Source organism: Ranitomeya variabilis, chromosome 1 (assembly GCF_051348905.1).
Source record: "Ranitomeya variabilis isolate aRanVar5 chromosome 1, aRanVar5.hap1, whole genome shotgun sequence".
Taxonomy (NCBI): domain Eukaryota; kingdom Metazoa; phylum Chordata; class Amphibia; order Anura; family Dendrobatidae; genus Ranitomeya; species Ranitomeya variabilis.
In genome coordinates, this window is record NC_135232.1 from 697,012,540 (window position 1) to 697,036,512 (window position 23,973).

Consider the following 23,973-nt stretch of genomic DNA (forward strand, 5'->3'; position numbering starts at 1 on the left):
GGCCTGGTTGGAGCCAAGGAGGCCTGGTTGGAGCCAAGGAGGCCTGGTTGGAGCCAAGGAGGCCTGGTTGGAGCCAAGGAGGCCTGGTTGGAGCCAAGGAGGCCTGGTTGGAGCCAAGGAGGCCTGGTTGGAGCCAAGGAGGCCTGGTTGGAGCCAAGGAGGCCTGGTTGGAGCCAAGGAGGCCTGGTTGGAGCCAAGGAGGCCTGGTTGGAGCCAAGGAGGCCTGGTTGGAGCCAAGGAGGCCTGGTTGGAGCCAAGGAGGCCTGGTTGGAGCCAAGGAGGCCTGGTTGGAGCCAAGGAGGCCTGGTTGGAGCCAAGGAGGCCTGGTTGGAGCCAAGGAGGCCTGGTTGGAGCCAAGGAGGCCTGGTTGGAGCCAAGGAGGCCTGGTTGGAGCCAAGGAGGCCTGGTTGGAGCCAAGGAGGCCTGGTTGGAGCCAAGGAGGCCTGGTTGGAGCCAAGGAGGCCTGGTTGGAGCCAAGGAGGCCTGGTTGGAGCCAAGGAGGCCTGGTTGGAGCCAAGGAGGCCTGGTTGGAGCCAAGGAGGCCTGGTTGGAGCCAAGGAGGCCTGGTTGGAGCCAAGGAGGCCTGGTTGGAGCCAAGGAGGCCTGGTTGGAGCCAAGGAGGCCTGGTTGGAGCCAAGGAGGCCTGGTTGGAGCCAAGGAGGCCTGGTTGGAGCCAAGGAGGCCTGGTTGGAGCCAAGGAGGCCTGGTTGGAGCCAAGGAGGCCTGGTTGGAGCCAAGGAGGCCTGGTTGGAGCCAAGGAGGCCTGGTTGGAGCCAAGGAGGCCTGGTTGGAGCCAAGGAGGCCTGGTTGGAGCCAAGGAGGCCTGGTTGGAGCCAAGGAGGCCTGGTTGGAGCCAAGGAGGCCTGGTTGGAGCCAAGGAGGCCTTATATAGGAGGGAAGTGTGTTTGAGGTGATAAAGAAAAATATGGCAAGTTTCCAGACCCATCAAATTTGCAGCAAATTCAAATATACGGCGTTATTTTAGTTATTTCATTACATACAACATAAAACAGTGTAAGAGTAACCATTTATTTCTGTATTGAGGTCTTCAGTTTACTGTGAAAAATCCACAAGGATATAAACATTTCACTTTAGAGATGAAAGAAAAAAAAAAACGTCACAAAAGTGCTGCATGTAAACCAATGTCTACACAAAATGGAGCACGGTTGCCCATACCAACCAATCAGATTACACTTTTCATTTCTCCAAAGCAGGTTGGAAAATGAAAGAAGCAATCTGATTGGTTGCTGTGAGAAGCAGCTCCATTTTGTTTCTACACCAGTTTCTAGATCGGACCTTATATTAAAATGTGTAGCTGTAGATTATCCCCAGGCCGTGAATATGTTCTTATGACTCAGCTTTGGAATAATGCAATGGAAAATATTGGATTTAATAAAATGGTGGTCCATGGTTCATGTAGTAAAAGAAGTGCGCAGTCCCTGTCCGGGCAATGTAAACAGTTATTTACAATAAAATGGATTCCTTCCCTACCTCTAGAGTGGTCTTCATTGTAACAAAGTCCCCCAACCCTCTATGAACTTGATCAAAAGCCAACAGGTTTTCTGCCTATGGTTTGGCGGCTGTAACAGTCACCCAATTATGCATTTTCGGCATTTTATATATTATATTTCTACAGACAACAGTGCAAGCAGCAAATTATATACATCATACACACCTATAAATAAAGGGGTCATGGATGAAAAAAAAAAAAAAAAAAGGGGGGGGGGGGAATTATATAAAATCTAAATTTCTTGTCTTTTTTAAAAAAAGTAAAAACATCAGGGGGGGAATAAGCTTCTTGTTTGGGGAGAGGGGAAGCTTAGTCTCAGTGCGTTCTTCGTGGTAGCGAGTCTCTGCGCACAGCTCAATGAGCCAGGTCTGTGTGACTGGCGCTCAGACCTCGGCTCTCAGTCAGACAATTATTTCGTTCCTGTGAAAAGAAAAGGGGAAGAAAATATTAACATATATGGTATATATTTATATATTTTTTTTCAATCAATGTGTATAGAGCTCAGCAAAAATGCCTGCTGACAAATGGTCACCCCTATGGACCCCACTGTAAGCGACAGGAGCCGATAGGGCACCATTCTCAGGTCAGATCTGGGTGTGACGTCAGCAATAAATGGGTGCTGCAACGCAAGGGTGAACAGTCTGTGAATGGAGTACTAATTTAAAAAAAATATAAAAACTTATAATTTCTAAAAAAAATATATAAAATGCAAAATAAAAATAATTATAATAAAAAAGGGTTATAGTTTTCAGTGTCAAGTGCCAACGTGTCATTACAGCCTATACATGGGTTATCATCCCACTTTCATGCTTTCTTCCAAAAACAGCACCCCTTTTATCTAGGGGATGTGTCTGGTACTGCAACTCCCCTCCACGGACGTGAATGAGGCTAAACTGAACTACCAGACACAGCTTAGAGTTCTGGAATTTAGGATTGCTATATATATATATATCTATATCCATCTATCTATCTATCTATCTATCTATCTATCTATATATATTTTTTTTTTAAATAATTGACATTTTATTTATTTTTTTCTATTCTTAGAAGAATTTAAGAGCACCCCTGTAAGAAGAAATTCCACTGCGCAAGTTGTCTGCTGCGGCTTTCACCCTCTGCATAACATTGATAGACTGCCTCAAAATCTGCACCACTTGGTTTTGCTGAGGATAAGTTGAGCATTTCAGCCATTATACGGTGTGTTTCTGGCTTTTATGGAGGCATATGGCAGACTTGGCTGGTGCAAGTTTGGAAGAAGTGGGCGACCACCCATGTAATGGCAATCATGTTGGTTGCCAGATTGCGTTGCAGCCAAAGTTAATATTAAAAAGAGTGTTGTTGTGCACCTTTGGAGTTTTTTTTTTTTTTCCTTAAATGCATTCATTTGACACTAAAAATAATTTTTGCTATTGAGGTATGTCCTAATGCATGAACATCTACTAATATTTGCTATATCGAAGCATAAACCCCACTTTTTTTTTTTTTTTTACAGAAATGTCCCTTAAACTAAAAACTAAAATCACAGCTTGGACAGAAAGTGAAATCTGTAAGGACAAGCGTGCAGTTTCCCTGCAGCACCCCCACAGGAGAAATAAAGTATTACACACTGCCAATTAATAGGATTGGACAAAACATGATGGTCCTCCAGAGCAAGAGATGATGCATCCATTCTCTACTTTGGCAAATGTGAGTCTTGAATGGGAGACCCCACCTTCCCCTCCATCATCTTTTAGCTTGCAGGTCTGATTAAAGTAATTAATAATGAGGTTTCTTGTCCAGGACTATTAATGGCCTATTCTTAGGACATGTCACCCATATCAGACCAGTGAGTTCAACACCTGGACATCTGTTAGAAGCCTCGGTGGTAGCTGGGTGTTTGGTTTAACATGGTCTGTATTGCAGTTCAGCCCTTATTCATTTCAATAGGAGCTGAGGTGCAGTAGCAGAGAATGGCCACTACATACTGCATGCAGCTGTGCTGTACACTGGGCACATCTGGCCGTGAAAAGACCTGCAAACAGATGATCGGCCGAGACCCCGGGTGTCAGACCCCCACTGATCTGATATGGACAACCTATCCTAAGGGGGCATCATCATTAATATGTCAGTGCAGACAACCTCTAACAAGCTGGATACAGTGCCTTGCGAAAGTATACACCCCCCTGGAACGTTTCAACCTTTTCCCACATATGCTTCAAACATAAAGATACCAAATGTAAATTTTTGGTGAAGAATCAACAGCAAGTGGAACACAATTGTAAATTTGAATGAAATTTATTGGTTCTTTTTAATTTTTGTGGAAATTCAAAAATTTAAAAAAGTGGGGGGGTGCAATATTATTCGGCCCCTTTAACTTAATACTTTGTTGCGCCACCTTTTGCTGTAATTACAGCTGCAAGTCACTTGGGGTATGTCTCTATCAGTTTTGTACATGGAGAGACTGAAATTCTTGCCCATTCTTCCTTGGCAAACAGCTCGAGCTCAGTGAGGTTTGATGGAGATTGTTTGTGAACAGCAGTTTTCAGCTCTTTCCACAGATTCTTGATTGGATTGAGGTCTGGATTTTGACTTGGCCATTGTAACACCTGGATACATTTATTTGTGATCCATTCCATTGTAGATTTTGCTCTATGTTTGGGATCATTATCTTGTTGGAAGACAAATCTCAGTCCCAGTCTCAGGTCTTTTGCAGACTCCAACAGATTTTCTTCAAGAATGGTCCTGTATTTGGCTCCATCCATCTTCCCATCAATTTTAACAGTCTTCCCTGTCCCTGCTGATGAAAATCAGGCCCAAACCATGATGCTGCCACCACCATGTTTGACAGTGGGGATGGTGTGTTCAGGGTGACGAGCTGTGTTGCCTTTTACGCCAAACATATCGTTTGGCATTGTTGCCAAAAAGTTCGATTTTGGCTTCTTCTGACCAGAGCACCTTCTTCCACATGTTTGGTGTGTCTCCCAGGTGGCTTGTTGCAAACTTTAAACAACACTTTTTATGGATATCTTTGAGAAATAGCTTTCTTCTTGCCACTCTTCCATAAAGGCCAGATTTGTGCAGTGTATGACTGATTGTTGTCCTATGGACAGACTGTCCCACCTCAGCTGTAGATCTCTGCAGTTCATCCAGAGTGTTCATGGGCCTCTTGGCTGCATCTCTGATCAGTCTTCTCCTTGTTTGAGATGAAAGTTTAGAGGGACGGCCTGGTCTTGGTAGATTTGCAGTGCTATGATACTCCTTCCATTTCAATATGATCGCTTGCACAGTACTCCTTGGGATGTTTAAAGTTTTGGAAATCATTTTGTATCCAAATCCGGCTTTAAACTTCTCCACAACAGTATCACGGACCTGCCTGTAGTGTTCTTGGTCTTCATGATGCTCTCTGTGCTTCAAACAGGACCCTGAGACTATCACAGAGCAGGTGCATTTATATGGAGACACACAGGTTGATTATATTTATCATCATTAGGCATTTAGGATAACGTTAGATCATTCAGAGATCCACAATGAACTTCTGGAGTGAGTTTGCTGCACTGAAAGTAAAGGGGCTGAATAATATTGCACGCCCCACTTTACAGTTTTTGAATTTCCACAAAAATGTAAAATAACTAGTGATGAGTGAATATACTCGTTACTGGAGATTTCTCGAGCACGCTCGGGGGTCCTCAGAGTATTTTTTAGTGCTAAGAGATTTAGTTTTCCTCACCTCAGCGGAATGATTTACATCTGTTGCTTGATTACATGAGGAAATTCCCCAGCAACCAGGCAACCCCCACATGTACTTATGCTGGCTAACAGATGTAAATCATTCAGCTGCGGCAAGAAAAACTAAATCTCCGAGCTCTAAAAAATACTCGGAGGACCCCCGAGCGTGCTAGGGAAAGTAACGAATATATTCGCTCATCACTAAAAATAACCAATAAATTTCGTTCAACTTCACAATTGTGTTCCACTTGTTGTTGATTCTTCACCAAAAATTTACATTTGGTATCTTTATGTTTGAAGCATGATATGTGGGAAAAGGTTGAAAAGTTCCAGGGGGCTGAATACATTCGCAAGGCACTGTAATCATAATTAAGGTATAAGGGAATAATATGGATGGAGCAAAGCTGGAGCAAGGGAAAATCAGATCTAATCTCCTCTGCACCCTTCAGGATACATAAAGAGGGCACAAGCAGTGGTAAAAGCACGTTAGTCCGTTATTAGGTTAGTAAGTAGCAGTGGACACAAGTAGTACATGAGCCATTTAGTGCTAGGATGACTTCTCAGTGCAGATCTTGACAAGCAAAGCCCCGAAACTTGGCACAACATCTAGGCAAGTCTACATTGCACTGGCACAGCTGGCACGCGTCATGCATCCGTACACACACTAGCACTACAGGAGGTAAGAACAGGACTGGGGGTCTTACTTGCATGTGGTCCTCAGCAGCTTTGCCGCCCGTGTTAAGAACATTCAGAGAACTGGCACGCTTCATGCTGCAACCAGGGTAGTGGACATGCAAGGACAAACCAATGAGAGTCACTGGAGGTCTGCACACAGTAATACAAGACATATGCCCCATGCCATGTGCTGGCGGGCAAACACTATTCCTTCAACACGAATGGTACCTGCACTATTACCGCATGATACCGATCACAGGGCCCTGGTGTACAACATCTGGGGCAGAAAGGTTTCGGCAGTGCCCTCTCTCCGAGACTATAGGCACCATACCAGTCTTGTCAGGCCAAGGTCATACTTGGTGCATGTGTGTGAGCGATTGGCATAACTGATGCCCTCTACAAATTTCAGGGCTATTGCAAATTCTCTTTACAGCAATTGTAAGGCATCAGTTAACGGGGCTATCCAGTAGTAGAAAAACATGGCTGCTTTCTGTCAACTACAACGCCACACCTGTTTACAGTAGTGTATGGTGCCGCAGCTGAGCCCTATTCACTTCAATATAGCTGAACTGCAATATCACAAACTGCAGCCCTGTTTATGGAAGAAAGCGACAATGTTTTTCTAACCCCTTTAAGCCATTTACTAGTGTTAAAGCCTTCCTGTGGTGTGATAGTTTTGTGTTGATTAGGGTTCGTAAGTTTTCAGACAGTGCTCCAAATACCCTGCTCAGATCCCCACTTTACAGTGAGATTTTTTTCTGCCTGCCGCCACCACTAGGGGGAGCTACCCGCTTAGGGGTTTTGCGTAACTCATGTAATTCAATAAATCTGTAGAGAGCTCCCCCTAGTGGTGGCTGCAGGCAGCATATTTATCCATGTATAAAGGGAGCTCCCCCTAGCAGTGGCTGCAGAAATAATCTTATGTATCTCTATACTGGGAGCTCCCCCTAGTGGTGGCTGAAGGCAGCATGTTATTTATCCCTGTATACAGGGAGCTCCCTCTAGTGGTGGCTGCAGAAAAACATTTAACTATATGGATTTTTAAAAGGAAGCTGAAGATTTGGAGCTTTGTATCACACATACAATGTCAAATCAGCAGAGAAAGTTTAACCGCTTTAGTCTATGCCTTATATCTCCATATGAAGGGAACCAGGTTTTCACATCCTACAACATACAATGTGATAAATAGAAGCCTTTTTCTGCAGCTAATTCTGGTTAGGATTACAGCTGTAAGTAAAGAACACGGAGCAGACGTGTATTCACATAGATGCATTCAGCATTAGTAGGACCATGCGGCTGAAATCAACGTTGGTTAGGAACAAACCCATTAGGGGGTTAAAAGTGATTAACAATCAGTGCACAGGATTATCAGAAGCAGAGTTCCTTTACATTTCACCCATTAATCAACCCAAGGTTAAAAAAAACAAAAAACAAAAAAACAACACAAAGTAAAAACTAAAACCAAAATAATGAACCAGGGTTAAAACTTAGTCAATTTATTCAGCAATATGTTATACAAATGTTTCACATTTTTAAATGACCTTGTTAGGGCAAATAAGATTTTCCCAAAAGAACATGAAAAAAAAAAACAACCCCAAATTATTTAGCTTTGTGAAATATTAAAAACACATTTCTTAAATTGGTATCCAGTGTAAATATATACAAAAAGGAAACTGGGGTTAATAATTTCCTGTACGCCCAGCTTTTTTTTTTTTTAAAAACATTATTAATGCAATTAATTGATAAAGAGCAGCGGACATAACATCACTATAGCGCCCTCCATAGGGCTCAATGCAGCAGCGCAGGAGTGGAGATTACACAGATTTAGGGCAATTTTTCAATTATTAAAAGTGTTGATTGATTGGAACAGATCATCATCATCATCATCATCATCATCATCATCATCATCATCATCATCAAAATATCCACTAGATCGGTGGGAGCCAAACTGCTGGGACCCGCACCGATCACCAGAACACTGCAGCAATGGAAACGGACTGGCAGGGACCACCACCGGAGCCCTGGAGGGCGTTTTATAGCATTCCCTGCTGTTAGTATAGTGAAATCCCAGACCACCTTTTTAAAAGGGGCTTGTGCAGGCCCAATCTGATATCAGGCACTGAGAAACTTAACTGCACACTAGGGGGAACATGCAGGGGTCTTACTCCAATTATTAGGGAGCAGATACACACTGGCCGACCATCCAACTGCCATTGGGTATCATAAATGGGGCCTATTCTAATTAATAGGACCCTCAGTAACTCCCTGGGTGATGGCCAGATGCCACGACAGTTGGATCTCTCTACTTCCGATGCCAAATCGAGCAGGAGGACAAGTCTGCACAACCCATTTAATGTGAGATACTTGGGTTGATCACTTCTGAACTGCTTGCATACAGACAACTTCTTGAAGGAGCATTTAAGATTACGGTATATCACTTGTCTTGTGTTATTTGGCCTGTGCATTATAAGCGGTGTAGCCATGTACAGTAAATCGATACCCGTGATCTATATACACTTTTCGCATTGAGGGCCCCATCCTTAAAGTGAGGAAACACGTTGGATCTTTCACACTTGCAGTCATATAAAAATAAATTCTATGGATTAAAATCTTGTAAGTGTTTCTGCGATCCCTGAGGAATACCACAGCCAGCAGGAATGTGCACAGCACGCTCAGCATATGCCCTCTCCAGCCACCAAAGTGTTAAGTGCTACAGGCAGGGGGGATACAGCAGCTCAGCTAGATTTGGATAATTACCCCGGATTCTTTGGTTCACCGTCTCGTGAACTGCCTCCTTTCAGCTTCCTGACCAGCTTCTCGCTGCTGCGTCGTATGGAAGCTCGGAGTTTGCTAAAAGAGCCGCTGCGTTTTAAAGATCCAGTGCCGTCCTAGAACAAAAGGTTGAAAAAGGAGTGAAAAATTGACTTCGGGTATGTGCGGATTGGGAGAACATGGAGTATATAACTTATGAAGCTACCACTCAAGATACAGCTGTAGCACTTGATAAATTAAAAGAGGCTAGTCCCATCTTCATAGATCGCTATTGTCAGATAGTACATGTAGAAACAAGCACTTTTGCCATTTACTGCTTATTAAAATTTGCATCCGTTATTGAGATATTAACACTTATGTTTTCTAGCAGTGGTGGTCAGTCTCCTAGGCAACGAGCTGTAAACACAAGAAAAAAAAAGTGAATCTCTCAAGAACGGCTGAAAATTTTTTATTTAACAGTAAATTGCAAAAATGTTGGCATTTACGTTACAAGCACTGTCTGACAAAAACCCATTTATGAAAAAAGAGAATAACCCCTTAAAGGGGCTGTCCAGCATAGGCAATGTCTTGGGACACAAGTGTTTTACAGGGTTGGTCACTGCTTTCACCTCTTAGAATCCAGAGGAAAGACTACCACTGTAACACATAAGACCCTTGTTCTCGTGGCCCCAGCAGTCAGAGCCACACTGTTGTGTGATTAACACCCATCTGGTATACAGGAGATATACACACTTAGTCAACTTAGTGTTATATTTCTATACAGCGCCACCACAGGACAAACTAAACATTACACCAGGTCTAATAAAATCAATAGGTTGTCTGTAGTGCAGGAAAAGACTGTGCAATAGATGTTCTGTGCCCACTCTACACTCTCGCCAAGAGAGGAGGATCCTAAACATACCCGTGCTCTATCCACTCCATATTCCTTTAAAATTGTATATGAAATGGGCAACCCCTTTAAACAGGCTATCCTTTTCAGAAAACGTTCTTATATTCATAGTTCATTGTGATAAACAAAAAAACTGAGAATTATTCACCCTCACTGCTCCAGGTTGTCTCTTAGGGTATGTGTCCACGTTTAGGATTGCATCAGGATTTGGTCAGGATTTTTCATCAGGATTTGTAGCCAAAACCAGGAGTGGAACAATTAGAGGAAAAGTATAATAGAAACATATGCACCACTTCTGGATTTATCACCCACTCCTGGTTTTGGCTTACAAATACTGATGAAAAATCCTGACCAAATCCTGATGCAATCCTGAACGTGGACACATACCCTTATAGCCTGCAACGCTAACATCTCAGCAGCCAATCAATGAACTGAGCGGGTCTTCCTTCCTGTATAGACAGTACAAGCTGCTCAGAGTCACCAAGCTCAGTAATTGGCTGATGTCACATCACAGCTGAAGCCAAACAGGGGACACAGAGGGAGCAACAGAGACTCAGATCTGGACCTGGGGAGGGCAATTAAAGAAAAGTTTCCTTTTATAGGATATTTGCACACTACGTCTCTTTTTCAGGTGGTTCCGCTCTGCAAACCCCCTGAAAAAGCGCTCAATAAATGTTATAAAGAACTAACAGATGCCTTGCAATATAAAAACCACTCGCTGTTCACACGGTCAGTCTTTTGATCGCTTCACATTTGCAAAGTCGCAGAGCGATCCGCATCATGTACAGGCAGAATTCTGTGGGTTAGGGAAGTGTCAGGGGAGCTTATTCATGGCACAGTTTGTGCACCCCTATTACAAGTGTTATTCCTGGTGTGAACAAGAGTCTATGACCCAAAGTGACAACGTCTAGAGATCAATAACCCGGGCCGGGACTCGCCTCCATAATAGGGGCACACAAACAGGTCCATAAAATGCTGGTCTGAGACATAGGAACCCACAGATGTGACCACAGTGGGGATCGGGGCTTCAGGAGAACGTCATTCCCTGTGCTCTCCAATCCCTGCTGCATACATGAAAATTCAATAGATTTCCTTTTTCACACCAAACCAAGTGAAGCTTATAAATATAGTTTTCTGAAAACGTACCACAGCCATATGCATGGTTGGCTTTATGTTTATATCATTTTATTATATTAATACCAAGTATAACAGGGCCATAAATAATCTGATACCCGCCATCATGTCTGCATCGGAAACCCGCAGGGTTGTTAGAATGCCAAGGCCCCAGCTACCTGCAAGCATGAACAGCAGAGAAGATAATGTATGACTGCAGGTGGTCCGGCTGCGGAGATCCCCCACCGATCCTGAGCATGTGCGACCACCACTCCTATAAGCAATGAATGGAGCAGAGGTCGCACATGCTCACTTCTACACCATAGTTGTTCGGATATGCTTAGGAGGAGTCCCAGCGGTCCGACCCAGGTGAATATCTATTGATTCTGAGGATAGGTGAAATATAGCTAACTGGACAAGCCCTTTAAATGAAGCAATCTTTTACTGTTCAGCAGACGTTTGATACCATAACCGGGAAATCAGCGCTGCCCCTGTCCTTAGGTTGCTTGGCTTGTTGGTGCATGATCACTGGGACCCGCACTGATTGACAGAACAGGGCATTTTTATCCATGCATGCTCGACCACCTCATAAATTCCCTATAGGGCTGTCGGAGGCCAGGCATGCTCCATTCCAAAGGGTATAAAAGTGCCCTGCCGATCAGTGCATGTCACAGAGGTCATACACCAACCAATCAGCAAGTTAGTTAGCTCCGGAGAACCCCTTTAAGTCCAGAAGGGTTCACATTGCACAACAACCATGGTTCGCCTTCCAGGCAGCAAATATCTGCAACTGGTCTGTCTCCAGATCACTCTGGGTTTAAAGAGGATATCTGGAACCTCTTCTTTCCACACCGGGAGGTAGAGGCACTACCGACGTGGCGTCGATCATGCACTTGCCAGGATTTGTGCATGTGTCGGCGCCACTCCTGCATCAGTTGTTGCGTTCCTACAAACCCAACAAGAGAGGTGGCATGGATGATCGGCATGTATCCTATTGAGTAGAGATGGAAATCCCTTATCTTACAGGTGTGAGATACTTGACAAGCTGTTGATGGATGCTCTGACAGTAGCGCTGTTGGCCCCTTTAGGCAGAAATGGAGGCTTAGTAGGACATACACCACTTTACGCTATCTCCTGCTTTGTGGATGTCCACATTGAGGATTTTAGAAACTGCACAAATATCATGCATGTAAGGTCACTCCTTGCAGATAAGGTCCACCCAGGACACGTTAGCAAGAAAAAGAACCAAGCAGACAAGACGACGTAGACGGAGGTCAGGTGGAGAGAGTTTATTAGAAGGTAGAAAGACTTATACACAAATCACCATACACTTTTAGGATTAGTAGAAGAAGCACAACTGCCATGAAGTCACACTAAAGACTGAACGAGATCTAAATCCAGTGAAGACTCAACGCCGGAGACCCATGAAGCCAACGTTGGATGGTAACCACACCATGGGTCTCCACGACCGGGTTCAAGCACTTGCAGGACATGCTTTGTAATTCTACAGCGTACAGGTGGTCTTGGTTAGAGGTCCACTTCATGCCGTTAACGGACCACGAGATTATTAGTTACCTTCCATGAGAGAGCGGCTAGCTGAGAAGTGCTTTCCTAGTGACGTAATACATTATAGTAACACATGGCTTCATGGTTGGGTTACAATTCTCCATTGCTAGATTACAGTTTGGACAAAGCTACAGATATACAGTGTTAAGAAAAAAACAAAAAGTGTCAGCTCTTGTGGTGGAAATGGTCAATTTACAAAGAAAGTGTATGACAGCGTGGACGGGGATCCTACTGAAGTGCTAGACACTGCGCTCAGTACTGGAGAGAGAGGTTAAAGCTTGAGAAGATGGAGCACGTCCGTCATGCAGGAGACAGAATTAGTATCACACAAGGCATCTACGCCTGTGGAGAGGAAATGGAAAGAGAAAAAACAACATCTCCATGAAAACACTGGAGAGTTAATTCACAGTTTTCCCCCTGCAGACAGTATTTCTAGGTCGAATGGCCCAGAAGACATCACGATCTGGTCATTTGGAGAAATAAAAGCTTTAACTTCTGCCCAGATGTCTGGAAAAGGTATGAGTATAGAGTTATTTAAAGGGGAAAACCATTTGTTCTATGCACACATGGTTGGCAAGGGTCTGCAATTTCCGATCGCCACTGATCAGGGATCTATAGAAGATACTCCGACAACCCCTTCTAAATCATTAGGTTTCTACCCAGAAAAATAGTAACACCTATACTCCTCTCCAGCACTGTTCCAGCTGTGTTGCTCTCCCAGGGCTTTCATGACATTATGCAACGCAATCCCTGTGGCCAGTCAGCACTGGCTGCACTCTTCTCTCCTACGGAGGTGACTGACATTCGGAGAGCGAGGGAGAGGAGCCGCAGCTCTCGCTTCCTCTAGCTGACCGATTTGTCCAAAGAAGGGAAGCGTGAAGTCAGCAGCGCCAACTGGCAACAGGGATCGCATGACGTCGTCACGAGAGCCCCGGGGGAGCTAGTGCTGGCACAGAAGGGGAGTACAAGTGTTATTATTTTACTGAGGGTAAACACAGATTGAGAAGGGGTTGTCTGAGCAGTGGACACCGCTTTAAAACAATTTAGCACAGAAAGTTCCGTTACTGAAAATCAGATGTCTAATACGAGTTGAGCAATGATTTGTAGGAGCAGTTTCTGATTAGGAGGCCATTCAACGTCGTCACGTCCTCCACAGCCCTCTGGTCCGGCTACCGCGGAGTACAGGCCAGGGTCCTGCAAATTGTTTTGCTCAACTCTAGCTTCAAAATATTAAAAGGGCGTTGTTTATACACAACCTGTATTATTTACCCACAGAATAGATGATAAATGCATAATCACTGTGGGAATAACCGAGACCGGGGGTCTTAAAAGTTGTGTAAATGTGCAACTGTTGCACCATTCATGGTCCATAGCAAGTGACTGCGCCTGTTCACTGCTGCTCCGTTCACAAAGGTGACTTTGGGAGCTTCGTTCTGGAGTCTCGGCGGTGATCATGCATTTGTCGTCTATCCTGAGGACTGGTGATAAATGGTACTTATACTCTAAAGAAAAGGGGTCACCCAATAACAAATCTCTGCGGAGTGGCAAAGGAGGTTGCACTTCATTATGGACTACGCCAAACTTTAAATGGATTTCTCCTTTAAGGGTTTGGTAATAAGGCCAAATATAGGAGCCAACATGGACCAGGTTAAGAAAGGCAGTATATCGGAAAGGCCAAGTATCTAATCTATTAGCAAAGGGAGAAAGAGCACAATGACCAAAAGTCACAATGCAAGTCACTTATAGCAGTCACATCACGGATATATTCGGTGTCCAACGTGACAGGGTAATCTGATATGTGCCCATACATAATCATATATGGCACCCCACAAAGGCACACATACACTATAGCGAGTAATGCAGCCAGAGGGAAGAACCCCGAGTACTGGGCTCCCTCGATGGATGGAGTGGAGGGGGCTGGTGGCAAATTACCACTTTAGCCAGGTAGGAATCTATTTTTGGGACGGTTATAAGTGATTTTGCATGGCGAGCACCAATAGGGACAACATGGATACAAGGATTACATGAATCTAGTGAGAACATGCATAAAAATAAAAAAAACACAAGTTGTGTGAATGGAAGGTAACAATGAAAGAAGAGTTTTGTGATAAGAGCAGGATGGTGTTGATGAGGACGGGCAGAGCAAGCTTCAGAAAATGTCAGGATATTTGTCGGTGATGATCGGACGTCTGTCAGCACATCCGTCTCATGGGATTAGACATGCATACCACGTGTAGAACCAAAAAGGGACCGTGCAGAGGGTACATGCGCATGCCAGAAATTGGATTTTGTCGCATACCTCTTGCTAAAATCCCTAAAACAGACCTGTATCTAGATAAACTCTGCACTTCCTAATGGCAATGGTGACAGCCTGTACACCCCGACTGCATCACGAGGGTCCAGGAGGTAAAAATGGCAGCAGAATCGATTGATGAATGCAGGTGATAAGCAAAGTTGCTGCTCGGTTTATTTCCATTTAAGAAAAAAAAAAAAAAAAAAGGAGTTATAGTCACAAGACAACCCCTTTAAGATTAAAGGGGTATTCCAATCTTACAATGATGGCACTGGTATACGCCACCAATAGTGAGAATGAAGGGGAATAATTTAGTGTGGCGGACCCTTCAAACCTTCCCATGCTCACTGGTGCAGCAGTGCCACTGCAAAGGGAGACAGTCTGCAATTTCCACCTCTCTGAAAACTGCGGACGATGCTGTAAAGAAGCGAGGAGCAGTGTAATCAAACCTGGAGTGGTGATCATGCAGGATGCACGAGTAAGAAATCTGCATTTTAACACCCCCGATTCCACAATTGCAGGTGGAGACACTCGGAGAGCAATGGGGAGAGTCGGAGGAACGTTAAAATGGCGATTTCTTGGCTTACGCTGCTCTTCCTAATCCTCTGCAGCGGTTTTCAGGGGTTCAAAAGTGCAAAGATCAAACCCAGAGAACATAGACTGCGTATGGTTAGGAAAGAGAATACCCCTGTAATTATAGGCAACTGCTATTATTGTAAGCCCCTTTACAGTCTCCGACTCCCACCTAAATCTTCACTTTTAACCCATTTTTGAGCTTTTGGCGTGAAAAGAAGGAGCCGACATACATCATGCATCGTACAAAGTCATGCAAGAACGTATCACAGGCAGAAACCGCTGTAATAAAATGACACAACATAAAGTATATGGGATGTGGTACGTTTCCTTCGGAACATAAAATAAAAAAAAAATATGATATGATGTAACCAAATAAAAGAATGGACGAGGTTGGGGAGTCATACAAGGGTCACAAATAACATTCTGGCTTCATAGTCAATATCCCCTTCACCCCAGGCTAACAGAAGAGTCATAGTTTCCAGCAGCACAATCTGTTATGTGCGGCCCCATACGTTAATAACTAGTGATGAGCGCACGTGTTAGGATAAGGTGTTATCTGAGCATGCTTGGGTCCTAACAGTGCTTTCGGCGTGCTCGAATAATATGTTCGAGTTCCCGCGGATGTTAGATAGTCACAACACATGCTGTGATTACCTGTTTGTTAGGCAATCCCTGCATCAGTTGTGGTTATCGAACAGCCCCGAGACATACAGCTGCGGGAACTCTAACATATTATTTGAGCAAGCCGAAAACACTTTGTTAGGACCCGAGCATGCTCAGGTAACACCTTATCCAAGCACGTTCTCTCATCACTATTAATAACACATCATGGTGGGGTTATTATGGGGTTAGTTTCATTAAAGGGGCCGCGACAGACCTAGAAATACTGTTGTAATTTCCCTTATCCAATATCTGCACGTTAGGCAAAGACATTTAATACAGAACATGCAGAGTCCAGCAGAAATGAAGGGAAGAGTACAGTACACAGTTATGAATCAGCAGAATATACGAGGCAGGGTCCCGTGCGGCACACGGGCGCGGCTGGGATTATTACAGGAAATTGTGCAGAAGTGGAAACAATGCTGATTGAGTGTCTGGGTGCAAAAGAAACTACAAGGAAGATGGTGACTAGATGATGCATTTCTACATCCAGGAAGCCCGTCCCTTACAGCGCCTCCTACAGGGGAGATCATGCATAACACATCGTCCGCTTCGCCAGAGCAAGAGACGCCTATGAACCAAGTACCCAAGTGAAAGGGAGCGGGACAGATGTTAACGAGCAGGAATGGAATGGGATAGATGAATGATGCCTGCCGCTCGCACAGACAGGCTGACATCTGTAGACGTGATGTCTCCGACCCCCTTCCAATGTGGAAGTGAGCGGAGCTGGACTACCCCCTTTAAAGATGGGCGATGAAAAGAAGAATTATGGAATCAGTGTATAACCACGTGATTAGGAGTCTACTGTGGCAGACCTCCTAGTTATCACTCACCAAGGGAAAGAATTAAAAAAAAAAAAAAAAAAAAAAAAAGTAAAATATAGTATGCATTAATAGAGGGCATGAAGTCCCAAAGGATAAATAAATGGCAAAAATCTTATATTCTGAATCAGTAGACATAATAGAAATCAGAGTCCCCAGTAAAGAGGTGGTAGAGCATGCACAATCCCTCTTTTTAAAGAGGACATGTCAGTTGGCATGTTTTATTACTAGGTGTAAATCCTGCTGTTCTCCTGAATCCGACGCAGTTTTTCTTTTGTTTGTGTGCCTCTCTGTTCCTGAGATATGGCCTCATATGCACTGTATATAAATCTGGGTGTGCTCCTCAAGGCAACACCCTCTAAGAGCTGAGGGCCACGCCCACTTAGCTTAAAAGACCAGATTTAAATACAGATAAGAAAAGGTCTTATTTGAGGAATGGAGAGGAGCAGGAAGAAAAGAAAAATAACGCCGGATTCAGGAGAACAGCGGGATTTACACCAGGTAAAGAATTTACATATTTATGACAAGAGACATGTTTCCTTTAAGTGTGAATGGAAAATATAGAACTCTCAAAGTAAGCTCTGGCGATTATCCTTATCAGATATTAGTGACAATATCATAGGGCTGGATGACCTCTAAGGCAAATCAATTATATAAAAATGGGAGTATTCTGAGCTTCGCAAGGCAAAGGAAATTATGTAGATTTCCTTGAATATTTGAAACTACACAGAGGCATGAAATCTCTTACAGCATTACCCAGAATAAAAAAAATAATTTTGAAACAGGCCAGATCTGATTAATAATGAGGGTTTATTGTAGATCTTTGATTTCAGTGTCAAAATTATGGAAAGAAAAAAAATAAAAAAATAAAACTTTTCCCATAAGAGATGCCATGCCTGTAGTGAATGTTAATGAAATCTAGGCAATGGGAACAGGTGGTAACTAAAAAGGAGAGCGCTCTAGGCCTACTAATGGGGATTTGGGTAAAGGACAACCCGGGACAGTCAATCAGCATGACAGGACAAGGAGAGGAGGTCAGATGAGAGATTATCAGGCGGGAGGTTTGCGGTGTATTATTATCACAGTAGCATGCGGATCACATTGCGGAGTTTTCGGACGGGTCTGCGGGCCATTACTTGCCACACTGTGTACTGCACTTACCCCGTTCCACTCTACGCTCATACTCACTTCCTCCCCTCCGTCAGGACCGCTCTCGTACTTTACCACGTCCAGACTCTCTCGGCTCCTCCTTTTCTCGATGCTTTCTGGGTCGTTTAACACTTCGGCCACTCGCTGCTTGTGGACATTGTCTAGTCCCTGTGAGACAGGACCCTTGCGTTACAAGTAAAAAAGGAAAAAGCCCCTGAGATGTAAGTAAGGAAGGCAGAAAGGTGACGTACAAAAACGTCAAAGCCTGGAAAGGAAAGCCGGTCTTCCCTCCCAGGAGGCATGCATCTTAAGGCACGGACACCTTCAGTCTCATAATGACACCACAGAGGACACACACGCGAGCCATGCAGCTTGAAACTACGTGACAACTGTGCCCTAACATGGAAAAACGGCTATACAAGTAGTCAGGGGTCTTTCCCAGGGTCCTTAGGTCATTTACGAATATTAAAGCGCTTGGCGATCAGGAGATTGCGGCCTCTGGCTGTATGTTTTCCCTACAGTGCACTCTGCTGGCAAAATGAAGTATTGCAAGCTGGCCACTGAAATAAATGCTTGATATGAGGCTTGACCGTTCACCAGAGGCTTTGGCCGCTGTCTTAGTTATGGTCATAGCAATTTTTAATATTTTTTGCTCGCCCACTTTGAAAGTGGACATTAGTTTGAGTAACCCTGTCATTGCTATGTGTAGTGCAAGTGTACAGCATTACTAATTGTCTAGCACAGGGGTGCACACAAATAAAAAGGCTGCCACTTGCATCTCAGCAGCTGTGGTACCACGGCGCACCACGTGCCAGGCGCCGTTGTCAATTTATGAGATTATGGCACTGAACGAGCCATCTAATGGAGTATAAGGCTACGTTCCCACCATGAGCTTTTGGGGAGGGTTTTGATGTTGCAGATTTTCTGCACCCATTAATATAGGTTACTTGCATTTTTTTTTCCAAAAATATGCAGCGTTAAAAAACAAAAAAAAAAAAAAAAAAACTCACCAAAAGCTCATCGTGTGAACGAAGCCTGAGATAGAAGTCGTCACACTTTACACTGATCTCATCTATTCTCACTTTCGTAGGATAAAAAATAAGGCTGAAAATTGGCATTTCCCGTTACGCAGAAAAACGGACTGATGAATGCATGCAATTACAGCCACGAGACGAGAACACAACACACAAATATCCCATCAATGCAAATTACAAAACTGGACAAAAAAAAATGTCAAAACAATTGGCCTTTAAGATAAAATGTAATTCTTATTATTTATTTTTTTAAGCCAATCTATAAGGAGAACCTGCAAAAATGCTTTTTTTTTTTTTTAATTTCCGGAAGTAGTGGAAATCAAGCATAGAAGATATATATGCAAATTATGCTGGAAGTGCACTGGGGGTGTCAATGCACTTGGTAGTCGTCCAAATGCACCAACAGGATTCCACATGGCTTCAAAGCTGGATTTCTCCAGTGCTTGCACCCTCTCTGTGTCAGCGCCTAACAGGGTCACAGGGATGAAGCACTCACAATCACGGGACGACACCACGACTTGCACTTACCTGCTTCCGTGACCTCATCGCCGCTTCCTCTAGTGTTTCAGCAGCTTCGAACTTGCCCTGACGTCTATAAAGTGCTCCGAGGTTTTTCAGCGTTGTGGTCACCGTTGGGCTGGACACAGAAGCAAATTATTTTTAGGCAAAGCGTATGTACAAAGTGTTTACAATCTTCTGTACATTGGTTTAAGAAAAAAAATTGCATATTGTGTGAAATGCAGACAACGCTGCAACTAATTGCCAAGGGGGTGATAAAAGCCAATTTTGGCCAGAGACAGCACAACAAGCCAAGCATTTACTCTGCAGCGACTGTAATTACACGGTGGCCATTTAGATGAATGGCCATACATGTGAGAAAGGACCGCTTGAGTCCGCCAACAGGACTGGCTCTTAGAGGAGAGCCCCTAGCGGTCCTGGTGCTTCCCTATAATGTTCATAATTTCCCAATAAGGTATGTAGGCACGGGCTCCATTCATGAGAGAGCCCCGCTAACAGGAGGGATTCACTGTTCTGGACTTAGAAAGGGAACCCCCCGTTTTGGATGATGTCTCAGTATCTGATGGACATCCCACTGGTGCTTGCAATAGATGGGTCCTGTGCACCACTCTGTCATCCGTGTATACTTGGTGCAACCCTCCACTAGCTTGCAGCAATACAGCGATTTCCAGGAACCAGTGCACCAGATGTCATCCTCTGGTATTTTTATTGGTACAGAAAAATCACATTTCAGAGAGCCATGCATGGCTTGATAAAGGCCCTGAGCCGCCAAAACGTGATTTTTCTGTACCAATAAAGCTATTAAAGGCAGACATCTGGTGCCCTGGTTCCTGGGTTTCTCAGACATCCCATTGTCAATGTCTACTGTGTAATGTATCGTTTCACCTGGGAAGGTGCTGCAAGGGTCGCTAACAGATCAGAGTTGATCGCTGGGGTTTTGATGAACAGGACACCCTGTGATCAGCTGATTGCTGCAGGGTCCTTTTAACAAAAGAAAGGGATAGTGCAAAGCAGGCAACCCCCTCATCCATCAGCAGCCTTTTAAGTGACATCTGCAGGTGTGTCTCTGCCATTTGCAGATCCTCCACGTAACATTCCTACCTGTCAACTTTGCATGCTTTATACCAGCCTCCGTATTCTCCGAACGTGCCGTCCTTCTGTTTCCCCTAAGAAAAACACATTCAGATTCATACATCACAGAAGACAGTTGTGCTCTGATATAACCATGCATGTAGTTTTCAGTCTGTACGGACCCGAAACGCGTAAAGCTACTGGAAGTCCATCTCTATGCGAGCAACCACTGTTTCTACACAGCAGCGCCACCATCCAAATGCCAACTCTCTCCTACTCATCATATTTACATGCAGAAGAAGGGCATCTTGGACCTGCAGACGTGACAACGGGTTTTCATTGGCGTTCTACCACACACAACCCAATCAGGTGAGCACCATCCTCACCCCTTGCACTAAACGATATGACCCTACGTGCGCTTGTCTTTTTTCCAAAGCCTTTACCTTGGCATCATTGCTGGTGACCCCAGTATTGATTTCTAGTTCCTCTGACCATGCCGGATGCCATAACACTAGCTGTACAGCCACATGTGTGGGGCCAGAGCAACCTCTTGGAGAACTCACATATAAGGCCTAGTGATTCTTCTTTTGGGAAAACTTACTTTGAATTTTTCTCTTTCTTCAGCGTGCATCCAGATTGGTTTATTTTCATCTTCAAAGCAATGGAAATCAAAAGGTTAAGAAACAAAGACCAGAGGATGTAAAGCAGAACGTCACTTACAAGTTGATAAGCCATTAACTTTTAATTATGAGGGTCGTTTGAGAACACAATCCTTACCATCCACAGATCCAAACTCCCTTTCGTGCGCTCGGGTCAGGATCTCCTTGTACAAAGTCTCGGCCTGCTTAAACTTGCCTTGCTTCAGATAACAAGACGCCTGGAACGTGGGAGAAGATTTTCAGTGCTTCGGTACCATTATACAGCACAGAACGCATAGGCTGGCACTGTGGGAAACTTACCAGATTGTTCTTAGTCTTTGCCACGTTTGGATCATCCGGTCCCAGCTTGGTTTGGTAGATCTCCAGCGCTCTCTGGTAGTAATACTCCACTTCTTCATATTTGCCTTGGTTCTGACACAGCAGCGCCAGGTTATTCAGCTGCTTTGCTACATCTGGGTGGTCCTTGCCCAGCACCTAAAAAAGGCAATCAAAGTATTCAAGAAATGCTATTGTACCCTATAAAGTGCCCAACTCCAAGAGTTTGGAGAATGCCAACCTCTGTCCTTCTGTAAAGGAGCAGATAAGAGCCTTGTCAGTCTAAGATCTACCGTAATAATGGTGCAGAACGCTCTGGGACTTAAGCCTGCGATTTGGTTGCCTATACTACATGGTATTAAAAAAAAAAAAAAATCACACAAGAATCACCGTCCTGGCAGGCATGGGGGGTCTTCAGTAGGTTGTGGTGCCAGTGGGTTGTTTTTGGCGATCAGTGTGTGGAATGGTAGTGCTTTAAAATGCCACTTTCGAGGTTGGCAGCAGCATTTGAAGGCGTTGGTAGCAGCATTTGAAGGCGTTGGCAGCAGCGGGTGGAGCTCAGCTCCACTCGCTGCTGTTAAAACAGGCAATTATCCACCTCTAACACAGCCATATGCCAGGAATGGGGCATGCTGAACCTCGGAGCCTGCTCCAGACTTGTACGTAGGATATACAGAAGGGGGTTAAATGAATTAAGTAAGCATTGCTGAGCTACTTAACACAATTTTGGGCAAAAATGTTGCCAATATATGCCGACGAGCATAATAAGGCCACTGATTTTGCGTACTTGACATGCTGCCCTTTAAAACAAAATGCTGGCCAGAGAGTGAGCGGCACCTGCAGATTCCTGTTAGCTTTACTTACTGGACTAATGGTGTCGTGAACTATTATTCTCCTGGAGATTCAGCTGCCTCTTATATCATGCCCTAGACGGCGTCTGTCCGTCTGTCTGCAACCATTGCCTCCATATGTGTCAGGCAGCGGTGCTAGGACATAAGTGTGTGCATGTGCTCAGCCTTTGGTGACTTACCTTTTCCCGGATCTCCAAGGCCCTCTTACATAACGGTTCAGCTTCCTTGTACTTCCCCCGTTTCCCGTAGAGTACAGCGAGGTTATTAAGGGTGGCTGCAACCTGCAAATTGTAAAGACGCCTCTTAATATCCACAGGCGGCGATCTCCGAGCAGTCACATCAAAGCACAAAGTGTCTCCGAGGACGAGGGCAGAACATCAATTCGTGAGAAAAGAAGGAATTAACTTTAAAAAGGGGCAGAAGACATATTTGTGTGGGCGAAATGACATTGTGGGACACAAGAACAGCAGCACAACAATAGATCATTACCGGGAATTAAAAAATTAACTAGTGATTGCATAGAAGACGGAGATTGGATTGGTAACTGTGGGCCACAGGGGCCAGAAGCTGAGGGACATGTGGATTTGAACAAGGCCAGCCATTTCTGATGCATATACCTTGCAAGATGGGTGTAGCAGTGACAGCATTTATTACTGCCGCCGCCTAGTGTAATTGGCCTTTACAAGATCCATCTTGTTGGACCGCAGCGGGAAAAAAACAAACAAACTGGAACTGCTACATCCACTTATATGAGTAGTCAAAAATAAAAATGCCATGCCCACTGGACAGATTGCTGCCCACATCAATAATCAATTTTCTCTTAAAGGACCTGACAGTGCTCCTTTTTATTTTAGCAACAAAATAATTTAAAGAGCAACTTTTGCAAAAAAAACAAACAAAAAAACTCCATTATCTTATTCCTCCTAGAAATGTAGGGCTAAACTCTAAGGACAGAGCCCATCTGTAAGGACAGAGCCCACAAAGCCGATGCCCATTTACAGGAGGAACAGAGCAACTTGTACAATGCCACGTTCTGAGAAAAGATGCATTTCAGGGGAAAAGTATTTGAGGAGAGCAGGCAGGTCTGGTCTTAAATATCCAAAATCAACTGCAGATTTTGCATAAGATGTGAAATAAATGTCCACATAATCTAGAGTAGCAAAAAAAAAAAAAAAAAAAATCAGCGAAGCAGATTTTTTTTCATCTAGGTCTGAATGCAAATTTAGAAGTAGGCAGGTTTGTTGCAGAAATTTCCATGAAAATCAAGTTCTGATCATTAGAATGGTGTTCTGTGGATTTCTGCAAGCCCCATTTAGGAAATTGGGATGGTTGTGAAAAATTCTGCACTAAACCTGCTCTGTGTGAATATTCACTGTAGATTAATACAGTAACCAGTGCTGGAGGAAGGACCGCGGCACAATTAGAGAGCACCGGGGGCGGTGCTAATTAGAGAGGATTGACATGTGGCGTGTAGACTTCTGTATGACCCTACCTGCCGCTTCTAGGAATCAGCTGGGTCATTAACAATCTGTCCTGTTGAGTTTAATGTTAACACTTTAAAAGCACAAATTAGAAAGTCCTAGATGGAAGGTTTAAAAAATAAATAAAAAAACCACGCCAGGATACTGACCGCCGGGTGATCTTTTCCTAAGGTCTTCTCACGAATAGCGAGGGCATCGTTAAGCAGATTGGCAGCATCTTTGTATTTGTTCTGGTCCCTGGAACACAGTAAGAGTAGGATAAGGCAGAGTTCACACGTTGCAGAGGCACCGGGGCTGACATGTGAGGACCGCAG

General features: G+C 44.2%; 1 protein-coding gene across 11 annotated transcripts in view; it reads right to left on the reverse strand.

The window, feature by feature from the left end:
- Positions 1–1,015: 1,015 nt before the first annotated feature.
- The window catches only part of KLC1 (kinesin light chain 1), a 42,753-nt gene continuing 19,795 nt past the window's right edge, over positions 1,016–23,973 (reverse strand). The window contains exons 6-16 of one of the 11 annotated variants that reach the window (XM_077266762.1): positions 23,809–23,896; positions 22,358–22,459; positions 21,313–21,486; positions 21,131–21,230; positions 20,955–21,004; positions 20,384–20,448; positions 19,292–19,400; positions 17,769–17,912; positions 8,648–8,778; positions 5,920–5,986; positions 1,016–1,930 (exon numbers count right to left, since the gene is read on the reverse strand). In XM_077266762.1, the coding sequence (XP_077122877.1) occupies positions 1,865–1,930; positions 5,920–5,986; positions 8,648–8,778; positions 17,769–17,912; positions 19,292–19,400; positions 20,384–20,448; positions 20,955–21,004; positions 21,131–21,230; positions 21,313–21,486; positions 22,358–22,459; positions 23,809–23,896 (1,096 nt within the window). In that variant the 3' untranslated portion in view covers positions 1,016–1,864. Of the gene's footprint in view, positions 1,931–5,919; positions 5,987–8,647; positions 8,779–11,938; positions 12,573–17,741; positions 17,913–19,291; positions 19,401–20,383; positions 20,449–20,954; positions 21,005–21,130; positions 21,231–21,312; positions 21,487–22,357; positions 22,460–23,808; positions 23,897–23,973 lie in introns of those variants that run through there. The other 10 variants (XM_077266754.1, XM_077266771.1, XM_077266744.1 and 7 more) reach the window with 10 other exon arrangements.